The 25,766-nt window shown below is 44.1% G+C and overlaps 1 protein-coding gene across 2 annotated transcripts in view; it reads right to left on the bottom strand.

The window, feature by feature from the left end:
• The window catches only part of PAMR1 (peptidase domain containing associated with muscle regeneration 1), a 443,694-nt gene that overhangs the window by 298,526 nt on the left and 119,402 nt on the right, over window positions 1-25,766 (bottom strand). For both annotated transcript variants that reach the window (XM_069623360.1, XM_069623361.1), the window contains exon 4: window positions 16,106-16,220. In XM_069623360.1, coding sequence (XP_069479461.1) covers window positions 16,106-16,220 — 115 coding nt within the window. The remainder of the gene's footprint in view (window positions 1-16,105; window positions 16,221-25,766) is intronic.

Genomic DNA, 25,766 nt, shown 5'->3' with positions numbered 1-25,766 from the left:
AACGTGATGTGATCAAACAGCTGAGGCCCCTATTCAGAGCTTCCCATACTAATAATAGTCATTATTTTCCCTTGAGTTAGGGCTCCTAAACCTATCTTCCCATACTACAGTCGCTGAGGATTCCAATATTGAGTTTGCCATGTTATTATGGCTGAGAGCCACCATGTAATAAGAGCTAATAGCTAAAGGTTCTAATAGAGACCATGTAACGCTGGAGTGGCTGAGGGTTCTGATTCAGAGCGTCCATGTTGGAAAGGCTGAGGATTCCTATACACAGCAGGGCATCTCGGAATGACTCGGGGCTCCTGTGCACACCATGCCATGAGGGAATAGCTGATTGCTCTTATGCTGAGAGGGGCATGTTAAAGATGCTGGGAACCCTTTTACGCAGCATGGAATCTAAAAATGCTGAGAACTCCTAACCAGAGCTTTCAATGTTTGAAAGACCAAGGGCTCCTATACGCTGCATGCCATCTTAGTATGGCTGAATCCTCACCTACAGAGCTTGCTATGCTGGAATAGCTCAGGGTTCCTGTTCAGGGTAGGCCATAATGGAAGGGCTGAGTCCTCTTTTACACAGCATGACATCGCAGAGTGGCTGAGTGTTTATGCACAGAATGGCGTTTTACTCCTGCAGAGACCATACCATAATACAATGGCTGAGGGTTCCTATACAGTGTTTTCTATGCAAGAATCACATTGGGCTCCTGTGTAGACCATGACATGATGGAATAGCTGAGGGTTCCTCTACAGAGCTCCCATTTTGGAAAGGTCGTGGGCTCCTATACACAGAATGGTGTCTCAGAATGGCTGAATGTTTATATACAGAATAGCTGGGGGCTCCTGTGCAGACTATACCATGATGGAATGGCAGAAGGCTTGTCTACAGATCTTCCAGTGTTGGTAAAGTGGAGGGCTCCTATATACAGCACGGTGTCTTAGAATGGCTGAGAGCTTATGTACAGAAAGCTGAGGCTCCTTTGGAGACCATGCCGTGATGTATGAAAGGTTGAGGACTCCGATACATAGTATGGTCTCTTAGAATGGCTGACTGCTTATGTACAGAATAGCTCAGGGTTCCTGTACAGACCATGATGTAGGAAAGGTTGAGCACTCCTATACACAGCATGGTGTCTTAGAATGGCTGAGAGCTTATGTACAGAACAGCTGAGGGCTCCTTTGCAGAACATAATATGATGTTGGAAAGGCTGAGGACTCCTATACACAGCATGGTGTCTTATAATGGCTGAGAGTTTACGTATAGAATAGCCAAGGGCTCCTTTGCAGACCATGCCATGATGTACGAAAAGTTGGGGACTCCTATACACAGCATGGTGTCTTAGAATGGCTGAGAGCGTATGCACAGAATAGCTCAAGGTTCCTGTACAGACCATGCCATGATGTAAGAAAGGTTGAGGACTCCTATACACAGCAGGGCTCCTTCTAAGACACCATACACAGCATGGTGTCTTAGAATGGCTGAGAGCTTATTTACAGAATAGCTCAAGGTTCCTGTACAGACCATGCCATGATGTAGGAAAGGTTGAGGACTCCTATACACAGCAAGGTGTCTTAGATTGGCTGAGAGCTCATGTACAGAATAGTTCAGGGTTCATGTACAGACCATGCCATGATGTAGGAAACGCTGAGAGCTCCTATAGACAGCATGGTGTCATAGAATGGCTGGGAACATATGTACAGAATAGCTGAGGGCTCCTTTGCTGGCCATGCCATGATGTAGGAAAGGTTGAGGACTCCTACACACAGCAGGGCTCCTTCTAAGACACCATACACAGCATGGTGTTTTAGAATGGCTGAGAGCTTATGTACAGAAGAGCTGAGGGCTCCTTTGCAGAACATGCCATGATGTCAGAAAGGTTGAGGACTCCTATACACAGCATGGTGTCTTAAAATGGCCGAGAGTGTATGTACAGAATAGCTCACGGTTCCTGTACAGACCATGCCATGATGTAGGAAAGGTAGAGGACTCCTATACACAGCATGGTGTCTTAGAATGGCTGAGAGCCTATGTACAGAATAGCTCAGGGTTCATGTACATACCATGCCATGATGTAGGAAAGGTTGAGGACTCCTATACACAGCACAGTGTCTTAGAATGACTGATAGTGTATGTACAGAATAGCTCAGGGTTCATGTACAGACCATGCCATGAAGTAGGAAAGGTCGAGGACTCCTATACACAGCATGGTGTCTTAGTATGGCTGAGAGCCTATGTACAGAATAGCTCAGGGTACTTGCTGAATTAGTTACATATCAACAAGATCAAACACAGACCGTGCCATGTCCAAATGTGTGAGGGTTCCTATGAAGGGTTACCATGCTAATAACAGCACTTATTGCTCATGGCTCATTTTTCCTATATCACGCTTGACATGATAGAATGACTGAGGGCTCCTGTAAAGAGCTTGCTGTGCTAGAATAACTGAAGGCTTCAATACGGACGGACCATGCCATTATGAAATAGCTGCGGACTCATATACAGAGCTTTCATGTTGGAAAGGCTGAGGGCTCCCATACACACCAGGCCATCCTACAACAACTGAGGGATCATGTACCGAGCATACTATGCTAGAATGACCCAGGGCTCCTGTATGGACCATGACATGATGGGATGGCTCAGGCCTCCCAAACATGGCTTTGCATGTTGGAAGGTCTGAAGGCTCCTCTATACAGCAAGATATCATAGAACAACCGAGGCCCAGGAACAAAGCAAGCTCCTGTATTGCGCATATTATGCTAGAACAAATGAAGTGTCCTGTACAGATCGTGCCATTGTGGCATGGCTGGAGGCTCCTATACAGAGCTGTACATGCTGGAAAGGCTGATCTTTCCTGAACACACAAAACATCATAGAACAACTGAGGGCTCATGTACGGAGCATGCTATGCTAGAATCAGAAGCGCTCCTGTAGAGACCGCCCCATGATGGAATGACTCAGGGCTCCTATACAGAGTTACCTATGCCGGAACAGCTGAGGGTTCCTGTACACAGCATGCCATCTTAGATTGGCAGGGGCTGCTATACAGAGCACACCATCCTAGAATGTGTGGGTGTTCCTGTATAGATCTTGCCATTAAGTACAACAGAGAAACTTACTTTCAAATCTGTACCCATGGGCATTGAGAGGAATATAGACTAACCTCAGGGATGGTCCTGGAATTTTGTGACAAATGAACACCAGCATCGCAACTTGATTAAGATACAGGATTCATTGGACAAACCTTGTGCTCTAAGGCAGAATGGCAAAATGATAAAGCTATCAGAACGCATTTTGTTCTTAGACAGGAAATGGAAAATAGTTCCCCTTGATTTGCCACTGAGGTATAAAAACAACCAAGCCTCATTTAAAATAAAATCTGCCTTTTTGACCACTGATGTCACACTGATCCGTGATATAACCTAAATAGAGTAAAAGAAATAAACAGCATCTTGAAAAAACTATTGACTAAATAATTATTTCCAGCACGTCTTCAATCATGGCAGCCTGCATACCATTCTGTTACCCTAGCACCTAAATAAAGGAGTTAGCCTCCAGTCCTTGCTCTCTTGTTCATAGGCTTCATGTATCCTTGTAAGGTGGGGAATAACTATGCAACACTCTCTTGGTTAACCATTACTCTCTGCGAGAGGAGCGCACGTCTGTGTGAGGGAGAGAGTGACTAACCACCAGTTAGAAGACAGCCACATAACTGCAGCCATAGGGATCAATTCACTCCAGTGACCCGGGACACTAATAGTGGGGAGTTTGCTGGATCAGGAGTATCAAATGGAGTGATGTGAGTGGTCTTACTGATGTCTAGACCTTCATTGTCTCCTAGCACAGAGAGAGCACTGACATTGGAGAAAAATGAACCATTTCATGAGGAACCCACCAGAGGGTCCTAAAACTTAAAACATATTTAGAGAGTTATACCAAAGCTATGAACGCACGGCCCATTTTGGAGAGTGATATGGGGCTATAGAGGTAGTTGACACCTATACTGCCATAGTTGAATTGTATACTCCCACAGTTGATTGCCACAAAAGTGGGTACGTAACCCACAAGAGTACCGTACACCAAAGGAAAGGACAGCAAGTGGAAGTGCTGACCTGAAATGGTACATGAAGGTATGGGACTTGGACAATGAGAGTGGTCAATATTTCACATAGACACACCAAAGGAATTGATTGTTGGATGGACTCTATCATGAAATACATCTTAATCATGAATCTGTTGACCTGTTGCTGTTAAGAACCCTACAAAATGAATGTGAATCCCCAGGGCATGGTGCTCAGCGTCTAGTATTGGTGCCAAATCAGTGCAAGACCAAGTGTAACCTAATTCTAGAGTGAATGGCACATTATAGCCAATGGTGCAGCCTGTCGGGCTAACAGCTCAGCTAGTAAGGTTACTAGACATCCATCTGAGTAAGTGTGGTGCAGCCTGCAATGCATGCCAATGCATGCCAATGCATGCCAATGCATGCCAAAATGCGGATTATAAATAGAAATACACCTTAACATCCAAATGGAATGCCTCCCCTAGCTGTGTTAGGGTAAGCCCAGGGTTCCCTTCTAAAAGGAAAGCAGTCAAGTAAAGCCAATAAATCCCCTTTTAGGAATACTGCGCACACATAGATAGACCTGGACTTAAATATCAATTGGAATGCAATTCCATCATTCAAGGAAGAGCGATTGGAGAATGCGTTTTTTGGAAAAAAGTAAACTGCCTTCCAGTGTATTTGTATTTTATTAAATGTATAAAGCGCCTTTCACCAAAGACACTGTACAACAAAAGAATCTGAAATACAGTACAATAAAAAATGAAACAGATGAGTAAAAATGTGCATCAACAGAGAAAGGAAAAGCATTTTGTATTACTTTTGAAGAACCAATTGTGCAAGAAGGTGGAGTTTAAAATTAGTTTGGAAACTACGAGGGGATGAAGAGGAATGAAGTGAGACAGGGAGGGTATTCCAGTGCTTGGGGGTCAGGCCGTCGGTACACTTAAAAACGATCAAAAGAAAATGACACAAGAGATGGGATTGAAAAGGGAAGTAGTGACACTGAGAGTAAAGAAGAAGTAATAGAGGAACGAGGGAGTAAAGAAAAAAGGAGATGGACGGAAGAGTTATAAATAGAACAAAGAGGGAAAAGATGACGAGTGGGGAGGCCAAGTAATAACGATAAACAGTAGTCCATATAAGAAAAGAGAACAGAAAAGAGAAGAAGTTTGGTGGCGTGAACAAAAAGATAAGGATGAGCACGACAAATGTTAAACAGAGCATAGCGGCAGCAGCGAGCACAGGGCGGCAATATGAAGGGAAAATGCGAGAGAGGGATCGAAATCTGTTTATGCCCCTGCTTACTCAACCCCCAGCTGGGTAAAAAAGTGTTGCTGAGGCTGGCTGGCACTTCTGTCAGTCAGAGTAACTTCCTCTGATGACCCCTAATCAGGGTCATCAGAGGAATTTACTGTCCCTTTGTTTGCCCTCCCCAGGTCACTGAGCCTCGCAACCCCGCTGGGTCCTAGATCTAATATGCAGATTAGATCACAGAGCACGCGGGTTCGCAGAGGGTGAAAGACGCCTCGGGCTCTGAGCAGAGATCACTGAGCCCGAGGCGCCTTTCTCCGTTGGCAAAGCTTTATAAAAGATGCCTTGAATTGTGTATGTTTCAAGTCATCTTTTATAAATGTAGAAATATTTCTATTTTTATAAAAGACGGCTTGAAACGTACACAATTCAAGGCATCTTTTATAAAGCTTTGTCGATGGACAAAGCCACCTTGGGTTTTGTCCGTCATCAACGCTTTAGAAAAGATGTCTTGAATTGTTATTCATCCACACAGCTCCTTTCCTGACGCTGTGCGAGATGCACAGCAGTAGCAGCCGCCATGTAGGAGCGCTGATAACACGCCTCCCACGTAATCTTTAGATCCACGATCTGACACAATTTTGAAGCCAGCATTCTCTACTGGGCACACTGCGACAGTTGCAGCAGGGCACATCTATTACCCAACCACCGGGCATTTGTTTCCTGGCACCTGTCCCGCCCAGATCTTCAATTTGAGCCTGCACAGCGGATCAGCCAAGTTTGTCAACTATAGCCACGTCTTCTAGCAACTCAACGCCAGGCTCCCACGCCTCTCCGCCATTGCAAGACACACCCTACCTCTTTCTATCCAGGGAGACCCGGTCCAGGCCCATGAAGACGGCTTTTTTGCCGAAACGTCACGGGACATTCCAACGCATGGACATGCCATCCCTGTCCTGTACCATCACCTGATCTACATCTAGACGTAGACCAAAGACTAGGTTACTCCCAATACTTAGTACACCTCGGAAGTAACAATAAGGATGTACTAGTGAAGACTAGTTTGAGCCCATTTCTTACAGTTCACTCATTTTTGTTATGAGATCACATGGGGGTTGCTCTATAAAAACATTTAAAGTATTTGAATGTGATGTATATAGAGGTCAACCCCGAAAGCATTTACTGCTGAATAACTGTCTTGCATTTTTGTACATGCACTGTCATAGTAATGTTCATTTATGAGTAGTTTGAACTTATTTGTGTCTTGTTCTTTTGCTTTTCCTTGTTTTGCTAATATGTCTGTCAAATAACAGGCAGGCGTTGCCAAAAAAACTAAAAAATACTGTGCGGAATCAAATCTGCACTCACTTGATTTTGGCTAAATTAATAAGCTAAAATTCACTCTACATGTGTTTTTTGCTCCCTTCTCAATTGAGCTAAAGTATACAGCTCCACTGATACTAAGCATGTTAAATGTTAAAATCTTTGCAGAAAATGTGTAGGTAAAGTAATACAAACCTTTGTGGTAGGACGCCACCCTCCTGTTCCAATAGTTCATTCCTCTCACATCCTTCCACAATCCTTGAGCAGTCCCTTTTTGTTACCTTGTACTGTTTACGTGTCAAGCCATCTTTTAGAAACGTAGAAATATGTTACAAATGTCTATGTTTATAAAAGGTGGCGTGAAAAGTACACAAACCATAGTAGTAAGCATACAAACATATAAATGCTCACATACATTTATACATTTGTTTGCGCACCTTACCATGATTTGTGCAATTGTAAGCCACGCCCACAATGAAAGCCACACCCCCAAACGAGGGCCCCTCCTCAATTTCTTACCCCACTTAAAGCACTGCACTAAATCCATCATACCAAGTGCCCGTAACCGCGAACAAGTCACCAAGTTCCTAATACATTCATCAGGAACGCTGGTGTAGAATCAGAAACGTTGCCCAGAACTTGAAAGCAAGATAGTAGAGTGCTGACCTGCTAGCCTATGTATCTCTCACAGGCAGAATAGATGACTGTGAGCAACAGGACATTAAGCAGTGTACGACTGGGCCTTGCTCTGAAAGGGCAAAATATACTTTCTGTCTGTAAAGGCCATTTTAATTTGATCATCAAGTTGGGAACAAAAACCCAATGCAATCAGGATACCTTCAGCATGTTCTGCTGCATCCTCTTCAGCTTTCATTTCCGATGTAGTAATATTTTCTGGCTGTGACCGAAACACCAGCTATCACCACCCAGGCTTTGGCACCACTAAATCAATGGGCCTCATTATGACCCTGGCGGTGACGGTAAGGCACCGGCACCGTTCATACCGTCCCGCCGCATTACGAGTTCTGCTTGCGGGTTCCTGACAGCCCGCCAGACCTGGGGGGCTGTGTGGCACCCGCGAGCAGAACTCGTAATTGCGCCGGCACTGTTATTAACGATGCCGTCGCAGCCATGCTCCCCACCCCCATTCTGCCCTTTGGGGCAGAATGGGGATCGGGAGCCCGCCAATACCGCCACCCACGAATGGGCAATTACCGGCCCATTCATCTAATAATGGGCTGGTTTTTTTCCAATTGTGGGAGGCGGTGCCGGTAGCGAGCATGGCGGTAGCCGTGCCTGCCACACAGGTACTTTAACAGGGACTGGGAGGTATACACATCATATGGTCCTGCATATGTCGGGTCTACGCTATGCCATTAGAGGCATCTTTAGTAGCCAATGAAAAACAAGCAGAGATATCTAGTTTTGTTTGTTCTAGTACTTGTAAAGTGGGCAATCCAGAGACATCACTTCATTCTGCTAAATATTGAAAACTGATTAATTACAAAAATGATACAGTTATAATTATAATTGTTCTTTTATAACGTTCTTAATGCATGCGAGTGGCTTCTAAGCCCAGGATCAGGATTTGTATCTGTGTTGCGCTGCATAGGGCCTCATTACAAGTTTGGCGTTAGCCTTGCTGGTAAAAACAACAGGCTGCCGCCAAACTTGCAATTCTTTCAGGCACCCGCAAATGGGCAATTAAAGGGTCATTACGGCCCAGCCAGACCCGCTAATTGCCCATTCGCGGGCGCTGGAATGCATTAATCCCCATTCTCATTTGAGCCCCATAGGGCTCAATGGGAATCGGGAGATCGGATGTACTGGCACCATTGAGAATGGTGCCGGTGCATCCGACATGATGTGCTCGCGGGCGCCGTTCCGCCTGCCAGGTCAGACCTGGTGGGAAAAAAGGCACATGTGAGCAGATCTCGAAGTTTGCTGGTCCGGTTACTACGGTACGGGCAAGCTTACTGGTACCGTACCGGCAAACTTGTCTTCCTTCCAAGACAAATCCTTCCTCCCCAGTGCAGTTTGAAATGCAGAATATAAATGCCATACTTACTAATACAAACAATGGCCAATAAGTTTCAGGAACTAAAAAGAGTAGGTTAACACTGTCCAAATAGTGAAGTTCTACTTAAAATTGAGATATAGACCAAATAGAGAATGTCCTTATTGCCGGATGGTGGGTGCTCCATGACACAATACCTAATAACCTTCACAGCAAAGAATCCACAAGAAGAGTGTCTTTTGTATCTGTCGATTTCCTCTCCAACCCACACGTCTGACAGGGACACAATGAAAGAGAGGGAGCATATATGATTTCCTCCACCCCTAGAAATACAGGTGAAGTGGAAGTGGACATTTTTGAGAACAGTCAAAAGCAAGCCAAGCTAAAGGAACCAAAAATATGCACAGCCCTTTTACACAGGTCAAAACATCTTTCAGAATCTCCTGTGGTCAATATTTTCTTCAAACATTATTCAATGAAGATCATCTCAAATTATCAACAATCGACTGCATGCATTGGGTTCATCTCACCACAATCGCTGCTTGCCAGCACTGAAGACATTCTGACCTTCACCAAAGTCTATATTTGATGATGAGATGGAGTCACGGAAGAAGAGAGCCTAGGAGAACCAGACCCATGATGGTTGAGCAAGTTGAGGAGATTTCAGTGTTCATTGATTGATCAACTAATTGATTGATCAATCGATAAAGTTGAGAAGACTCTTTCTCAAACTTCCTTTGTGTTGAGAAGAAGAAGAAGAAGGAGAAGAAGAATAAAATACTAAAGGAGAAGAAAAAGAAGGAGATGAAGAAAACCAATGCAAATAAGGACAACAAAGGGAAAAGAAAAAAGAAGAAAACGAAGAAGATATCCTCCTTAATCCCTTTTTTGGCACTGCTTCATTCTTTCTTTGCACATTGGCCGATTGAAAATCCCATCACACATTGCAGAACATCTCTTTGTCAAAGGAAACCTCGGTACATTGCCATCTATTTTTTTTAAACTTGTTTTTATTGATTTTTCCATATATCAACATAATATCAAACAGTAGCAAACACCCCCAACTTCCCCCTCCCTCCCCTTGGGGCATATGTATCAGTTTCTCAGGGATCTCATTATGCGCTGAAGATGTCCGCTACTTTGATGTTATGGGAGCACCACTGTTCCATAAAGTCAGACTGAAGATATTCTTGGACCCTTCCCCATTCCTTTGCAAACATGTCCCTCGTTCCTTGGATTGTGTGGGTGACTTTCTCCATTGCCAGATGGGCCCATACTTTTTGTAAACATTTGAAAGTCAGTGGGGTGTCTTTCTTATTCAAATTCTGGGCAATTGTTGACCATGTCGCTATGAGCAGTCCCATGAAACTTCTCCATTTTGTCTTTTCGTATTTCTTAGCTGTTTCATCTCTTATTCCACACAGCCATACTCCTTCTCTCAATTGCCCCACTTCTGGAAACATCTTTCCCATCTCTCCTTTCACCTCATCCCAGAATGGTTTAATCCTTTTGCAATCCCACCAGGTATGTTTCCACGTTCCCACCTCGTCACATCCTCGGCAACATTGATTCAATGTTTTGGGGTACATTGTATGTAGCCTTTCTGGGGTGTAGTGCCATTGTGTTATTATTTTGATCTACATTTCCCTTGTTTGTGCTGAGCGCATCATCTTGAGGATTTGTGTCCATAGGTCCACCCACTGTTTTCTTGTTGGTTCCTCCCCCAACAATCTGCCCCACTTGATCATGTATAACTAATTTCATTCTTCCTCCTGAGAGTTTATGAAGGAGTAGAGAATCGATACCCATTTCTTGCCCCTGTGTTGGATATGACATATTTCTCAAACGGTGTAAGGTTTCTCGTTGCTGCTTTGGCTATTTCTGGGGATGTTAGCCAATGTTTGAGTTGTTCGTATCTGTATTTATCACGTTTAGTGAGGGATGTGCGTGGGTAGCAGGATTCATGTGACCTGATTTCATTGCCTGCAAACATTTCCCCTATTTTCGTAATTCCTGCCTCCTCCCATCTTTCATATGCCCCTTGCTCCATCCCCGGTGGAAACTGGGGATTCCTACAGATGGGTGTGAATGGGCCTAGCACTGTGGTCATTATACCTTTCACGTGTTTGGTTGTCCCACGCCTCCATTGTGGTCTTTATGATTTCACTTATCCCTATGTTAGGGTGTCTATGATGTCTCTGTTTCCAGAGTAGTTCTACTAGCGGGGTTCTTGCTACTGCCCTATCTTGTTTTGCCCTGATTGGTTGCGGGTCATCCCCCATCCATTCCTTAAGCACCTTTAATTGCACCGCATGATAATATTTCTGAAAATGGGAAAGCGCCATCCCCCCCTCGCTGGATGGTGCTGTGAGGTTCGCTCTGGCAATCCTCTGGGTTTTCCTTTTCCATATAAAGGATGATATCACCTTGGAGAGTGTTTTAAAGAATGTTCTGGGGACCCCCACGGGGAGAGCCTGGAAATAGTACAGTAGCTTCGGGAGGATGGTCATCTTGACCTTTGTATTCTGCCCCACCACGATATTAGCAATGGGTTCCATCTTTCCAAGTCTCTGCATAAGTTTGTGAAAAGCTGCTGGTAATTTTTTCCAAACAGCTGCCCCACCTTGTTTGTTACTATTATTCCCAGGTACTTTATGCCCTCTTCTACAATTTTTAGATCCAGTATATTTGCTTCCCTTTCTATTATTTCCCGATCTCCCACCAATATTAGGATTTCCGATTTTTTCCTATTGATCTTAAGGCCGGAGATAGCCCCGTATTCTTCTAGCTCCCTTACAGATGTCGCTAACGTTCTCCCTGGGTCTTCTAGAGCTATTAACATATCATCCACGTATGCTATTACCTTGTGTTGCGTACCAGCCATTTCGATCGCCTTAATGTGAGTGGACTCCCTTATTTTCATTAGCAGGGGTTCTAGAAAAATAGCACAAAGTTGTGGGGAGAGCGTGCAACCTTGTTTTGTTCCCCTTGATATTATTACCCTTTCTGTTAGCTCCCCATTGATGGCAATTCTGCTCGTAGGGGAGTTATAGTTCGCTCTAATTATTATATATATTGCTCCCCAAATCCCATGCATTCTAAGATCTTGAACAACATTGACCATTCCACCCGGTCAAAAGCCTTCTCTGCATCCACTGAAAGTAATATCGCTGGGGTGTGTGTTATGCCTATTTTTTCCACTAGGTGGATGAGCCTCCTAAGATTGTCATGGGTTTGCTTACCCAGGATGAAACCCGATTGGTCTAGGTTGATTCATTTTGGGAGTAGCAGGGTTAGTCTTGCCGCGAGGATCTTGGTGTATATGTTTTCGTCTAAATTTATCAGGGAAATTGGTCTGTATGACGCGGGGTATGTCGGGTCTTTCCCAGATTTGTGGAAGACTAGCACCTTCGCCTCGTTCATAGTGGGGGTCACATTGCCGCTATCTTTAAATGTGTTTAGGAGCCTGATTAGAATTGGGATTAGCAAATCCGCATATTTTTTATAGAATGGGGCCGTGAATCCATCGGGACCAGGTGCTTTATTTGCCGTGAGATCACTTATTGCTTTTTTTACTTCCTCTTCCCTTATTGGGCTTTCTAGGGCCAGTCTATCTTCCTCTGATATTTTTGGGATAGGGACGGACTTTAAGTATGTATCTTGTGCTTCTCCATCCGGAAGTTCTGTGGAGTAAAGCTTCTGGTAGCATTCTCTAAATGCCTCCCCCATGTCCTGTGTGCGTGTTAATAATTCCCCTTTCATGTTTTGTATGCTCTTGATCATAGTTTCTTTCTGTTTTGCGCAGAGCTGTCCCTAACAGTCTGCTTTGTTCGCTTTTATATAATATCTTTGTCTTAGGTAAAGTAAATTCCTTTCTGCTCCTTTTGTGCTCAATATTTCTAATTGGCCCTGTGTGTGTTTCAGCGCTTTCTTTAAAGCCCTAGTGGGATGGGTCAATATTTTCCCTTGCAAGTCTGCAATTGATGTTTCGAGTTCCTTTTCCCACATGTACCTCTGTTTCTCCTTCGTGATCTTCATCGCCATTATGTTTCCCCGGATTACTGCTTTAAACGCCTCCCAGACTGTACCCATAGAGACTTCACCTGTGTCGTTTTGTGTGAAGTATTCTTCTACCATTTCCCTTATGCATTCCCCTGTTATCGGGTCTTGGATTATTTCCGCGGGTAGTCTCCACCTCCATAGCCCATTTGTTTTCCCCAGGAGATTCAGCTCGAGCCCCAGCGGCGCATGGTCAGACAGCAAGATGACTCCCAGATCCAGCCCCTGTATCTTACCCATAAGCCCCACTGATGCCCAGAAATAGTCAATTCTTGACATGGAATTATGGAAGTGTGAGAAATACGTATATCCCTTCTGGTCCCCCTTCAGTTCCCTCCACACATCGTTTAGGGCCATCTGGTCCATCTGTTGTTTGAGATGTTTTGATGTTACCCCTTGGCCATGTATGCTCCCTGTGCTTCTGTCTATTTGTGGATTCCATGCCATATTTAGATCTGCTCCCAGGATCACTTCCCCCCTTGCGAAGCCTTCCAGCTTCCCCAGCACGTCTCTAAGGAAGCCATCTTGCCCCACATTGGGAGCATATACTGACGCGAGGGTTAAACAGTGTCCTTCTATCACAGTGTTGGAAAATGCGTACCTCCCTTCTTTGTCCGTTTGTATGTCCTCTAGCTTGGCATCCCCCCCTTCTCTTATCGCTATCAGCCCACCCGTTTTTTTTTTTTCAATTGAATTTGCTTGTGCCCAAATTTTGTATCCCCATATACGAGTTTTCTGTTTGTCCCTCATTCTGATATGAGTTTCTTGGAGCAGCAATAGGTCTGCTCTTTCTCTCTTGAGCTGCTTCTCTAGCTTCACCCGCTTTGTTGGATGGTTCATGCCCCTGATGTTGTATATTAGGATGTGTATCTTCCCCATGATGTTTTGTTCATGTGTCTTGTCTTTGGGTCCCCTTCCTTACCGAGTTCGCGTATTCTCATGCCCCCACCCCCTCCCTTTCCCCTAAACATTCCCCCCAACATGTAACCTTAAACCGAACAATTTGCCCCTGAGTAGGGCGAGGGTTCCTACTGATGCTAGGGCATTGCACCCATTGCTCCCTGCCCTCCTTACCCTCGGGGGCTCTTTTTGCAGGGGATCCTAAACTCCACATTTCTGTCTGTCCTTACTGGATTCGGCGTCGGTGGGTCCTTCCCGGGCCGTCGTCTGTATGTGTCTTTTTTTTTTCTAGTTTATTCTCCCCGTGCATCCTGCGGAATCTTTGTGTGGTTGCCACCGCACTCGCACTCGTCGGTCCATAGCTCTTGGTTACTTTTATGGCAGCTTCTTGCGGTTCTCCCTTCCTGTATTTGTCCTCCATTGTTTGATTGTTTCCCACCCTCTCGGTTTTCTTGTTTGCTCTCCCCTAATTTTCGGGTCTACTGTTTCCTCTTCATCTTCTTGGAGTCCCATTATAGTGAGGCCTTCTTCCCACATGGTCGCTCTTCTCTGTCTCCCCTCCCATGTGAATAACAGTCCAAATGGGAAGGTCCATTTGTAGCGGATTTGTTTTGCCATCAATGAATTGACTAGTGGGGCCATTGCTCTTCTTTTTTGCAGCGTGACCAGAGCTAAGTCCTGATATAATTGTATTTCTTGTCCGTTCATTCTGATGTGCTCCATTTCTCTTGCCTTCCGCGGGATTTGTTCTTTTTGTGGGTATGAAGAATGAGCTACCAGTACATCCCGTGGTCTTTCTCCCGATGCCCCAGATCTCTTCGGTCCTACCCTGTGTACTCTGTCCACCCCGATTTTTCCATCTCTTGAGCGTCCAGGATATCTTTGAACACTTCCATCACTGCCATCTTGAGATCCTTGTCGAGGACTGATTCCGCCATGTTTTTAATGCATATGTTGGACCGTGTGGAGCGGTTCTCCAGGTCCTCGCATTGAATTTCCAGGTTATGGGTGAGTCTCACCAGGTGTTCTTGTGTCTCGCTGACCTGTTGAGTTTCCTCTTCTACACTTTGGATTGATCTTTCAATGACGTCCGTTCTCTCCTCCAATTTGGCCATATCCACTTTCAGGTCTGGAACCGCCTGCTTCATGTCATTTTTCATAGTTGTGAATTGTTCCTGCACCGTTGACATGAATTTTTCTTGCAACTCAAGAAACCAAGTTTGCATGTCCTCTCTCTCGAGGGTGGTTGTTGGTGGTGAGTAGGGGTGTCATCCTCACCTTGGGGGTCTTCCTGAGTCTTTCCTATAGATTGCGAAGAGTTATCTGTCGACCACATTTGCAGGATATGGGCGTCTTGTTTTGTGGTCTGAGGGGTCTGTAGTGTGGCGTTGCCTTTCCCTTTGGCTATTGACATGTTATAAAGTCTATCTTGAAGTGCCCTTGGGCTCTTTAATGCTATCCTGCGGTCTGGGTGTTGTCGGAGTGTTACTCCACCGCTTTGTTTCTTCAGTTGCAGGGGTGGATCTGGGCTTATATGTTCCTTTCTGCGCATACATCTCGTTATGTTCCTCTTCCTGTAGACTTGATTTTGCGGGCCTGTGCCTGTGCTCCTCTTCCCGCTTTTGCTTGGCTAGTTCCCTGTGGAGATCCTCCTCTTATTTTCCCTTTCAGCTGCTCCTGGGTTTCTCTGGATGTGCTTTTGTAGTGTTGCGGGGGTCCCCCGTGTTTATTTGCCGCTTTGAGTTAGTGGGTTGGTGGGGTAGCCGATCGCCGGCTGTGGTATATTGGCTGGGTGGGCAAGTCTCACTTTCTCCTTTTGTCTTCCTATCGCTCTTCTAAGTGTCCCCCTGGCACGGGGGCTGCAGAAACAGATCCACTATGTCACAGAATGTGTCACGAGTGTCCTGTATTATCAAACACTTTATTCCAATCATGCAAATCTCTCTGGCTGCAGTGTGGCAGCCATAGGGAAATTGCCCCTAGAAGAAACCGTAATGTCAGGCATAACACCTGCCTGCCAATTACCTACATGGGGGGGGGGGGTGGAAAAATTGAGATTTGTTGTAAACAAGATCTGAACCCACACGTGTCTTAGTTCTTGCAGGATTAAGACATAATTAAGATAGGGAACCTTCTGCATACCTAAAGGTGAGAAGGACAGGCTTGAGGTGTAGCATGCTGTACACATCTCCATCGAAAGCAATCATAGGCATTGTCAGCACAGCTATAAACCCTTCATTATCCATAAAAAGTATCACATCTTGGCAGACCGAATGTCACAAACTCAAGGCACGAAGAGCCAATGTCTTATGAGAAGCGAAATCCTTGAATTTCCTTTCCATCGAAATAACAGAGCAAATCTATGTCCATCCCGCTTGTGAAGCAGGACGAGCACAGCTTGGGATGGGGAGTAAAATAAATTAAAAACTGTTATCATCAGCAAACATTAGTGGCATTTATCTTTGGTTATAACAACTCCTGCTGGCCTTACCTCAACTCGATGATAAAGCCCGGTTTCACTTGAATGCTCCATTCACAGTGAGCGTTGATGGGATACCCCTCCATCAAAATCTCACCCTTCGAAGCCTGTATGACTTCACCACACCCTATAGAACAATAGAAAAATTGTGATTTTCAAAGAGCCTATATATTTACTTTTTCACATACTACTATATCTTTCAACGTCCTACTCTGACAAAGTCTGTTTCTTACACACAGATATGCTTATGATGAGATACGAGCATTGCGTAAGCTTTCAATCATCGTTCAAACTTTACATACTGTTCTGTACATAAAGAGCAATGTGCACAACACGTTTGTAATAGTAAGACATGGCAGAGGGAGTGCTTTTAGGAATATTTCATGAACAAGCAAAGTTGTCATTTAAGTCACAGAAGTTAGAAGCCTGCAGTCAGCAGCAACAGCAGCACCTGCTCACTTCCCGGTTGAATCCAAGCGCTCAACGGATGCCCCCTGCATGCTCACACCAAAGAAAATACAGCCTGCAAGGAAAAAAGGCCCAGGATACTCTTGCAAGTAGAATGTATTTCTACAAAATATAAATGCATCAGCAGAGAACTCTGCTGCCACCGAATGTTCTGAGCTCTAAAGGGGCATGCAGCACATTATAAGCACAAATAACAACACTAATGACGTAATCGTATATAATACAATTCTACAATCCTGACTGGACGAGCTCTATACCTATAGGGCCTGCTCCATATGGGATGCCAGGCCATTGGTCCATCTTCATCTTTTCATTTCCGTACACGTGGGCGCTGCTGGGCTCGTCATTCGAGGTGAAGTTGGCCTAACAATTGTTTACTAACACAATGTCATTTTATAATTGTTACAAGCACCTGGCAGATACAGGGATGGGCTCAGGGGAGAGCTGAGATCACAATAACTCACACGCTTCACTCATCCCAGACAGATCAGCAATTCCCAAGGTCCTCCAACTTCGTTTTAGGCTATCATTTTGATGCTACCCTGCACCTCGCTGCACAAATCACACGATCCATTTCTGAAGGCACGCTAGCCTTGCCTCCTGATTTTAGTGATTGATCAAGGGGTGTAAAAGATTTATGGTCGGTGGTCTGGGTTTGGACGGTGCCATGGCATGCAGGGAGTCATGGGATGAAAGCATGGCAAAGCTGGATTTCTCGTGTGGGGGTCGTTGGAGGCAGGAGGGCATTGCTATCTGTTTGGTGGGATGGTACTGCCAAGAGGCGGCCTGCTCCCTACTCATGACCTTGCAGAGCGCATTCTTTCCAAAGCGCGGGGTGCCGTAACTTTCTGAACAATGGAGAAGGTTGGGGATTTTTGAAACATGACCAGGGTGGGGCTGGTGTTCACGCTCATGCAAGGGGGTCTAATACTAACACAAAGAATGCTGTTTGTCGCGCTTAGGCCTAACTTCTAAGATGGCTGCTGCTTGCAAAGATGGCGTTTTTACACCCACATCTTCCATACAGCTTGTAATGCATGCACTAAGGTGATTGTGCACTCTCCTCTATGTGCACCCCCTCCCCCTGCTCTCTGGATGTGCTCTCTTAGCATTTATTTCTCATTCGGTATCGCCTAGGGGGTGGGAAGACCCTTGCTTCTTCGCAACAGTGCTGCTGAAGAAGATCATTTGGACCACCATTTTGCCAGGCCACAATCCTTCAAGAGACATTTTGGAAGCAGATATTCTGCCCTGATTGAGCATTATAGCCCATATCATTGCAAGCATGCAGATCCATGTGCAACAAGCATTTCCCTTTGATGTTTATGACAGTGTTTATTGTATGACTTCAAGGTGGAGGGTCGATGAAAGTCCTGGATCTCAACTGCTAACCCCTCAGACATACAGGGACAGATGAGGAGGCAAGGGGGCCATGAGAGGGAAAGGGATCTGGGGGAAAAGACCAGGAGGACTCTGACACAATTTCCTGGATCAGAAGAAATCAAGCCCTCTGGTGCTAAACCAGTGCTACTAAGACTGTCGCCACCCCCTCGCTCTTTGACCTGAAAAGCAACCTAGACAGCAGGGTACTGGGGGAAAGGTCTGGGGTGTATGTAATACAATAAAGAGCAAGATGATACGTGTTGTTTACTTGCCTCCAACCCCCTCACACAAAAACTGCCAGATAAATGGTGTTTACTGTTATGTTTCCATTGCTTTCCAGATTGACTCTGTACTTTATTGCTTGATCGTATGGATGTTCCCATTTCAACTTGTTCATTACTGAATTGTGAATTGCAGTCTTGATCCCTACATTTGTGGAGGTAATTTACTTTGTTATTTGGAGCCTTGATTTTATGTGCAATGGTATTGAAGCCAGTGTGATTTCTGGATATAACAGAGCATGTGGTCTCTGTTTATTGGTTTTGTCTTACTTAGGTGTGGCGATACTCTAGCGGACTGTGACGCTTTGTTGAAGTATTGATTTCTCATTTGGAGGGAAACCAGCAAATTTGTCATTCTGTGACGTGCTTTGAAGTTTCACCATTTAAAGGTAAATCTGCGGGTACCCTTTGGGACCCTTGTGAGTGTGGCATAATCTCTGTGCCATGCCACCATTTACATTTTGTAGTACTTCCTTCCCTTTTTGGAACTCATTAGGTTTCTCCTTTCCTTTATTTTTACAGGCTTGGAGTTTGTTTTCCTTTTACCCTCTTGGGTGCCTGAATCTACCCTTTCAACACGGTGTGGAAGAGATTAGTGGATGCTTTTAAATTTATCCCCTGAAGAATGTTCGCCTGAACTGGGCAGTTAAGAACAGAAACATGTTGGGATGCTTGTTGTTTTAGTGACACATTGAGATTTTTTTGTGTGTTATGTGATATCTTTTGTGTCGTATAAATAAGTTATTTGATGTTTTACATTTGTTTTATATTTGTTTTTTAATGTTTAGTACACTGTGTTAGGTGAGGGTAGTGTTTTTTGTTTAAATTCAGTTTAAATTATTTGAATAATAAACTTATTATACATTTGTGTAAATCAGTTATAGCAGACGGTCCATTTTTTCAGGACTAGTGATGCTGGAAAACCTTATAGAGTTTTTGTGTGAGGGGGTTGGAGGCAAGTAAACAACACGTATCATCTTGCTCTTTATTGTATTACATATATCTATATCCCCGTTGGTGGAGTAGGATGTTTTCATGTTAATATAGATGCTTTATACCTATTTAAACATATTAGGAAAGGTCTGGGGACCAGTGGACTGACAGGCATCCAGACCCCATGTCCGATAATCTTGTTCAGAGAAGGTGAGCGTGGCAGGAGGCAAATAAAATTATCACTAGCCTCATGAATCACTTGGATAGTAAGCTTAATGTGCCTTGAGACAGAGAAAGCATTCCTAGGGATGGAAAATCCCTGCTTACAGAATATGCAATCCAGTCACTTCCTCCATCCTCCAGTAAATAGACTGTTTCCATAGAAAAGAGATGTCCATATCTCAAAGGAGATGTTGCTCCCGCGCCCTCAGCATGCAAAAAGGAAAATCCTGCTCAAAGATTGGATTCACACAATCAAAGGCAAAACACAATACCGCATGAATCTCAACTGCATATCAGAGGCTAGGGCGATTAATCAGCTTCCCAATTATTTGAAACTGTTCCCTGACAAAGACATATGTGATCTATTTTCGCGAACGACTGACAAAAATAAAGCAACTACCGACAGGCCTGGCATACTGCAGATTCTGTAAAGACCCTGACCATCTAATAATGGAATGCGAGAATTTGTTGGACTTGAGAAACACCTACAGGGAAATGTATGTGAAACTCATGACACAATTGGATGCAAAAGATTGATGGGAGCAAATTCTCCTAGGAAACAACAACAAAATTATATTCACGATCATTCAATTTTGGAGAAGAATTCTAAAGAAAGCCTCAAAACCAGAGGACACAAATCTTTAGACTCTGTATTAATCCTGTTCGAACACGATTATAGAAATTAAGAATTGTAGATAAATGAAAAGTTTAGAAATAAACTATATCGTTTTAAAATAAAAAATAAAAATGAAAAAGATGTCCACTCCAAAATCTGAGCTGCAATTTGGAGAGAGAGAGGCACATCTTGTTCCCCCTGCTGATTGATTTTCCATTTCGTTACCATATTTTCCATTCAGACTGGGGCTGTCTGTTCCACAAGTTGCAGGAAGGAAAAAACATGGGAGATAAGGGTGAGGCAGTGGTATTTACACAATGCATTCTTTATAGCTTCAAGGTCAAGCCCTCTGATAATATCTCCTTGCCCTTCTTTGGTTCTCTCATGTCACTCCCCACAGCACTTCCAGCAGTTTTGTGAAGCCTCCTTTAAATATCTAACCTTGAAGACAGTGTTTCTGTTGGCCATTATCTCTGCCAGGTGCCTGGGTGTGGTTGGTGCTCTCCTCTCTGTGCCACGTGACCTCTGCATTATCTGAGAGGGATTGGTGCTGCGTCCTTCAGCTGAGTTTCACTCCAAGGTCTTTTCCTGCCTTTCATTGGAACTTGGATCTGGCCCTTCATTCCCTGCTAGAAGATGGTTCTCATGACCAGGTCCTTCCCTTAGTCCCCTTGATGTGGGTCATATAGTCGGTATACATTTCGGTCGCACCTCTTCCTTTTGTTCTTGTGACTCTTTGCTGGTGACTTTTGGTGCTGGACACAGAGGCATGAAACCATCAGTTGCTACCGTTAGCCGCTGTATCAAGATTACCTTCTTCATGTGATATTAGTTGGCTGGAACCTATCCCCCCGGAGGTGTGCAGGACAGATCCACTAGGGGTATGGCCTCGTTCTAGGCAGCCATCCGGGTGTCTCCATCTCTGATACCTGTTGAGTGGCCACTTGCACTTCTCCATCTACATTCGTCAGCCACTATCTCCTAGCACGCACCGGGATGTCTCATTGTTTGGTTCTGATGTGCTTGGGCTTTTCCAACAAGCATATTTCACTATAGAATAAAGTCACTGGTGTGCAGTATATTTGTATTACTTGTCTGCTGTTTTGCTGTGTGACCAGGCCCTGATTGCAATGTGTCATGGGTATTGACTGGTTGCACTGGGACGAAGCAGTGAGTTTCTTAGTGCATCCCAGAAGCCTGCAGTCAGCACCAAAAACATCTTCTCACTCCCTGGTGGAGTTGGAAGTCACCGTAAGAATATCACTACATTTGGACTACCATTTTGCCTGGCCTTTTGGAAGCAGGCAAGTCCCACATTGGCCCCTTTGATTTTGGAGGAGGATGTATTATGTAATGGAGGGGAAGGGCAAAGGCTGGTTACCAACCACCATCACCAATATTGTTTTCCCTTTATACACATGTATCTTCCTGCAGGGTCTGTTTGGTGAGTATAATTCTAAAAGGTGTGCCTTTCCTGATAACTAGCCAACCACACTTTTTTACTTAACCGCAATTTGCATATTTGCACTGAGAATGTTCTGTTTATCAACCTAATCTTGTCTTTCTTAATAACGTATGTTTCTTGCATCAGACCCAATATCTATATTTGCCTGTTTCATGATATGCACGAGTCACATTCTCTTGCACAGAGAGCAGAGGCCACTAATGTTGATGGAGAAGATCTTAACCATAATTTAACCAGTATTTGATGGGCTTTGCCTGTCCTCTATTTTTCTATTCTTACCCATGTTCTTCCCTTGTTCTAGTACCCACACTCGCAAAATGTGCCCTCCCGTTCCCCTTCAAACAATTCCTGGTCTTCTCTATCAGTCACCTCTCTGGCATTATAACAACCATGGCTGACTTTGGTCCTATGAGGTGCTCTCCTGATGGTCTTTTGCTCTGTCACAGCTTTTGCATTTCACAGGCTCTCATATGCAATATTTGGTCGCTCTCTGACGATCTCTCACAGTATTTGCTGGCTAACATTGATGGATTGGGATTACAAGTAGCTTGCATCCCTCCTCAAGTGATTGAAGTGTGCTGAGCTCCATGTATTTCAAACTGCGTATGAATTGGAAAGAGTCGGCAGAATCAGACTTTTTCAATTCTGGGTTTGCCCGTTTCCTGGTATTAGCGACCTCCTTCTCTACAGGGTGGTCCAAGCAATTTGTTGGAATAGTTCTATATGACAGATTACGAATTCCAGGGTACCATGCCATTTTGCCGTTCTTAATAATCTTTCTTTGAAGATGAATTATTATAGTTTGAAGAGGATATCTCTCTGTCTGCTACTGGGCCTACTCTATGCGTCCTACCACGCTTCCGAAAATTCCTTGTATTTCGTTTGACTGCACTGTTTTCTAAATCAACTGAAGGAAGCCTGTTAAGTCATTTTCCTTGCTGCCTTATTTTAATAATTTTTACTGGATATTCCCTCTTCTCGACCTGTTGTCCAAGTCTTCACATCTCATGGTCAGCTCATCAGTCAGGCAAGCTACTGCTTGTATATCTTTCTGCATCGTCGGTACCACATCTGTCATCTCATTTATTGACTGCTCGGTTTTATTTACCCTCTCTCCCAGACTGTCTACCTCCATTCTAAGCTCTGCAATATTTTTTTTTAACTTAATTTTTCAGGTCTTAGCGATTGTTGCAACGTCTTTCTCAAGAACTTCTTTGGTGAAAGCAACAGGGGTTGTAATTTGGCTCTTAGCCGCTGCCATTCTGGAACAAATCCAGTTCCCCTCTGTCTGCTTCTTGTCTCACTTACTCATGACTTACATATGTCTGCGCTCGCTATGGCCTGATGGGTTTAGAAGTCTAGTTATTTCAAGTCTGGATGCCCTCACTGACCCATCTCTGTTGCTATGCCCTTCTCACTTTATCCTCTATGTTGAAATGCACCACCGTTCAGGTTCGGGGGATCAACTACGCTTATGCTGTTAGATTACTACTCTTCCGTCTGTCTGCCGCTTTGTTCATGGCAGAGTGTTCCTCAGAGAGTATTTTTAATCAAAGCTAGGGGGCCTAACAGGCCTTCTTTCCTTGCTGCCAAGAACTTGCTTCAAGGGTTAAATATAGCCTAACCCTCCAGAGGAATTGCTGTTATCCCACGGACTTCAGGCACTCTGCTTTCCACACATTGCCACCACACATCACATAACTTTTCTCTGTGACCTTAGCCTGGTCTCTCCCAGCGTCCCACCAGGCCCCCCCATTGACTCTGTATGCCGGGAGTTATGTCCTGGCTCACTGCCCATGGTGGTTCCACCACTCTGACCAGCTGTCCTCTGCAACTCATTTATGTAAAGTCTTCTGCAGGATGCAAGAACATTAGGCATTCAGAAAGAGACTGCTCCTGTTCTGGGTCGTGGTCACGGGCACTCTACGGTCAGTCACCATAACTCTGGGTCTTGTTTGAACCACTGCATGTTAATCTTCATAGCATCGATTTTCATGATGTTCACCAGGGCTTCCTGGCTACATCCGGTCCCTCCTGCTGGGCTCCTTATTCAAGGTGGAGGGTTGCTGTTGCTCCGATCGCGTGGTGCTGCCGGAGCTCCCCCAAAATGCAGCCATCTTGCACCTAAGATGCTGCCATCTTGCGCCAACACCAGCCATGCCACCCTCCAACATTTGTTTTACATAACAGAGCCATGGCAACTCAGCAGCCAGTGCTCAGGACTAAGGATCTTTAAGGCTTGAAATCATGTTAATCAGAATTAATAACAGAATAAGCAGCTCCAGTTGACATGGAAAGGAATAATTAAACAATCCATGGATAAATGTTTTAAGGTAAGATAAACGAATACATAGATCCTGACTCTTGAGTAAGTGGAGCTTTATGCAAATGACATATTAAAAACAATTTGTTCTTTAAAACATCTCATGGTGCCAGCCTGTGTTGGAATATGAACGGAACATGAATGAAGCAGTACAACATGTGATCCGCGGTTAGCGAGCCACATAAGGGTTTCCTTAAAGAGCTAACGTGGGGGAATTTGATGACAGCACGACCCAAATACATACTCATGAATAAATAAGTGGTTTGGCAGACAAACACACAGATGTGGTTGAACAGAGTGAAGATCGCATTATCGAAGGGCCTTAGAGTAGTATCCGAGTAGGATCATTTGGAAGAATTGGAGAGTGATTGGAATGTACGACTTGGCTCTTCCTACATAACAAAAGTGACTTGATAAAGTGACACTTTCTATGTGGTCTTCACAAAGAAACTCATTATATAAAGACTGTACATGGGTTGGGTTGTACTATTGTAAAGATTCATGCATGCATGATATGCTCTGTGCATTGATATGACATTTGGTTTAATGATACTTGACAAGATTTAGTGAATGTTTGACTACAGTCTGCTATCCCCTGAAGAAGTTCCTGTGAGATTTTTTGATTACTCGAACTAAACATGTTGGGTATGAATGTTGGTGATTGTGAGTACATGGTGGTTGTGTGTATGGGATATACGAGTTGGGCAAATAGTCAAAGTGCAATATAAAAGGAAAAACGAAATGAAATGTTTATGTTGAATGAGCTGGCAAAGTCATGATTAGAAGGAAAGGAAATATGTGACGTGTCATTTGAATAATTCTGAATGTGGATCTCGTATAGCTCCGGTATGTGGTATTGTGGGATTTTTTATAGCAAACATGTTTTCACTATAATAAAAATGTATATATTGTCTTACAAAGACCACCTGGTGAGGTTTCCAAGAGGAGCATATTTGTTTTGTTTGTAGATGCTGTCTAGAGGCGACCTCTCTATCTCAGAGTCTCCCGTATTGTTGATTGGTGGCCACCCTTCATGAGCTATCGGCAATGAACTTTTAAAATGCTCTGATGCTATGGACCTCTATTTACTCATCATATTGAAGAGTTTCAGTTACTCATAAAAGTACCACAAATTTGGAAGGGTAGCATTTGTATCCCTTTTTAAAAATGAGGATTGAGAGAAGGTCCGGCAAATTATCACCTCATGGACCTGAAAGATGTAAGTAGAAAGATCTTTGTAAAAACTCTGGTATAGGAATTAACTAGCTAGGTAGAAAAAGAAAATGTCATATTGTGGCCCCAATCTGGTTTAAACTATATGGACATTAGTTACAATAGTCAAGTGTTGTATTGCTTGGCAAATACTTTTTTGACAAAGAAAATTAATGCCCCCTTCTATGTTGTCCTGGATGACTGTGCCATAGCTTTCGATAGTGTGTAAAGAAGTGAGCTATGGATTAAGCTCCAAAATTCCTCATCAACTACTAAAACGGATAATGCTCCTACATACTGAAACTTGAGCAAAAGTCCAAACTAGGGGATCTTGGCTAATTCTCTTGTACAGTTAAGGCGAATGTGAGATTGACATTTGAAACTAAAAAGCACATTTTATCTTGATGCTTTGGAAGGAAAGGTATGGGAAAATGTCTTAGGTCTCCTCTTTTCAACACCAATGTAGGTAAATCGTCTTGAACTGGGTGTGGTATCCATTAAAACGAATAATGCCATGTCACTTTATCGTATGGGGTGTAAGCTTATAAATGCAAAGAATGGCAGAATTGAGCTTCATTACAAGTACAGTGGTATTTCAGGATCCAGGAAGTACTGACTGTCCACATGTTAAATCTCAGAGCAGTGTAGGATCTTCTGTGTAACTCTGCAAACTCTTATAAAATAATCCCCAGCCACCTATTAAAGTCAGTAGATGTTGATGTGAGGAGCCCCTGAGTTAGGTGGCCATTTTACGGGCTGCTGGCCACGTC

The sequence above is a fragment of the Ambystoma mexicanum genome, chromosome 11 (genome assembly GCF_040938575.1).
Source record: "Ambystoma mexicanum isolate Mex_15411 chromosome 11, UKY_AmexF1_1, whole genome shotgun sequence".
In the NCBI taxonomy this organism is placed as follows: Eukaryota; Metazoa; Chordata; class Amphibia; order Caudata; family Ambystomatidae; genus Ambystoma; species Ambystoma mexicanum.
The sequence above is the reverse complement of the archived record's forward strand: the minus strand, read 5'-3'. Positions and strand labels throughout refer to the sequence as shown.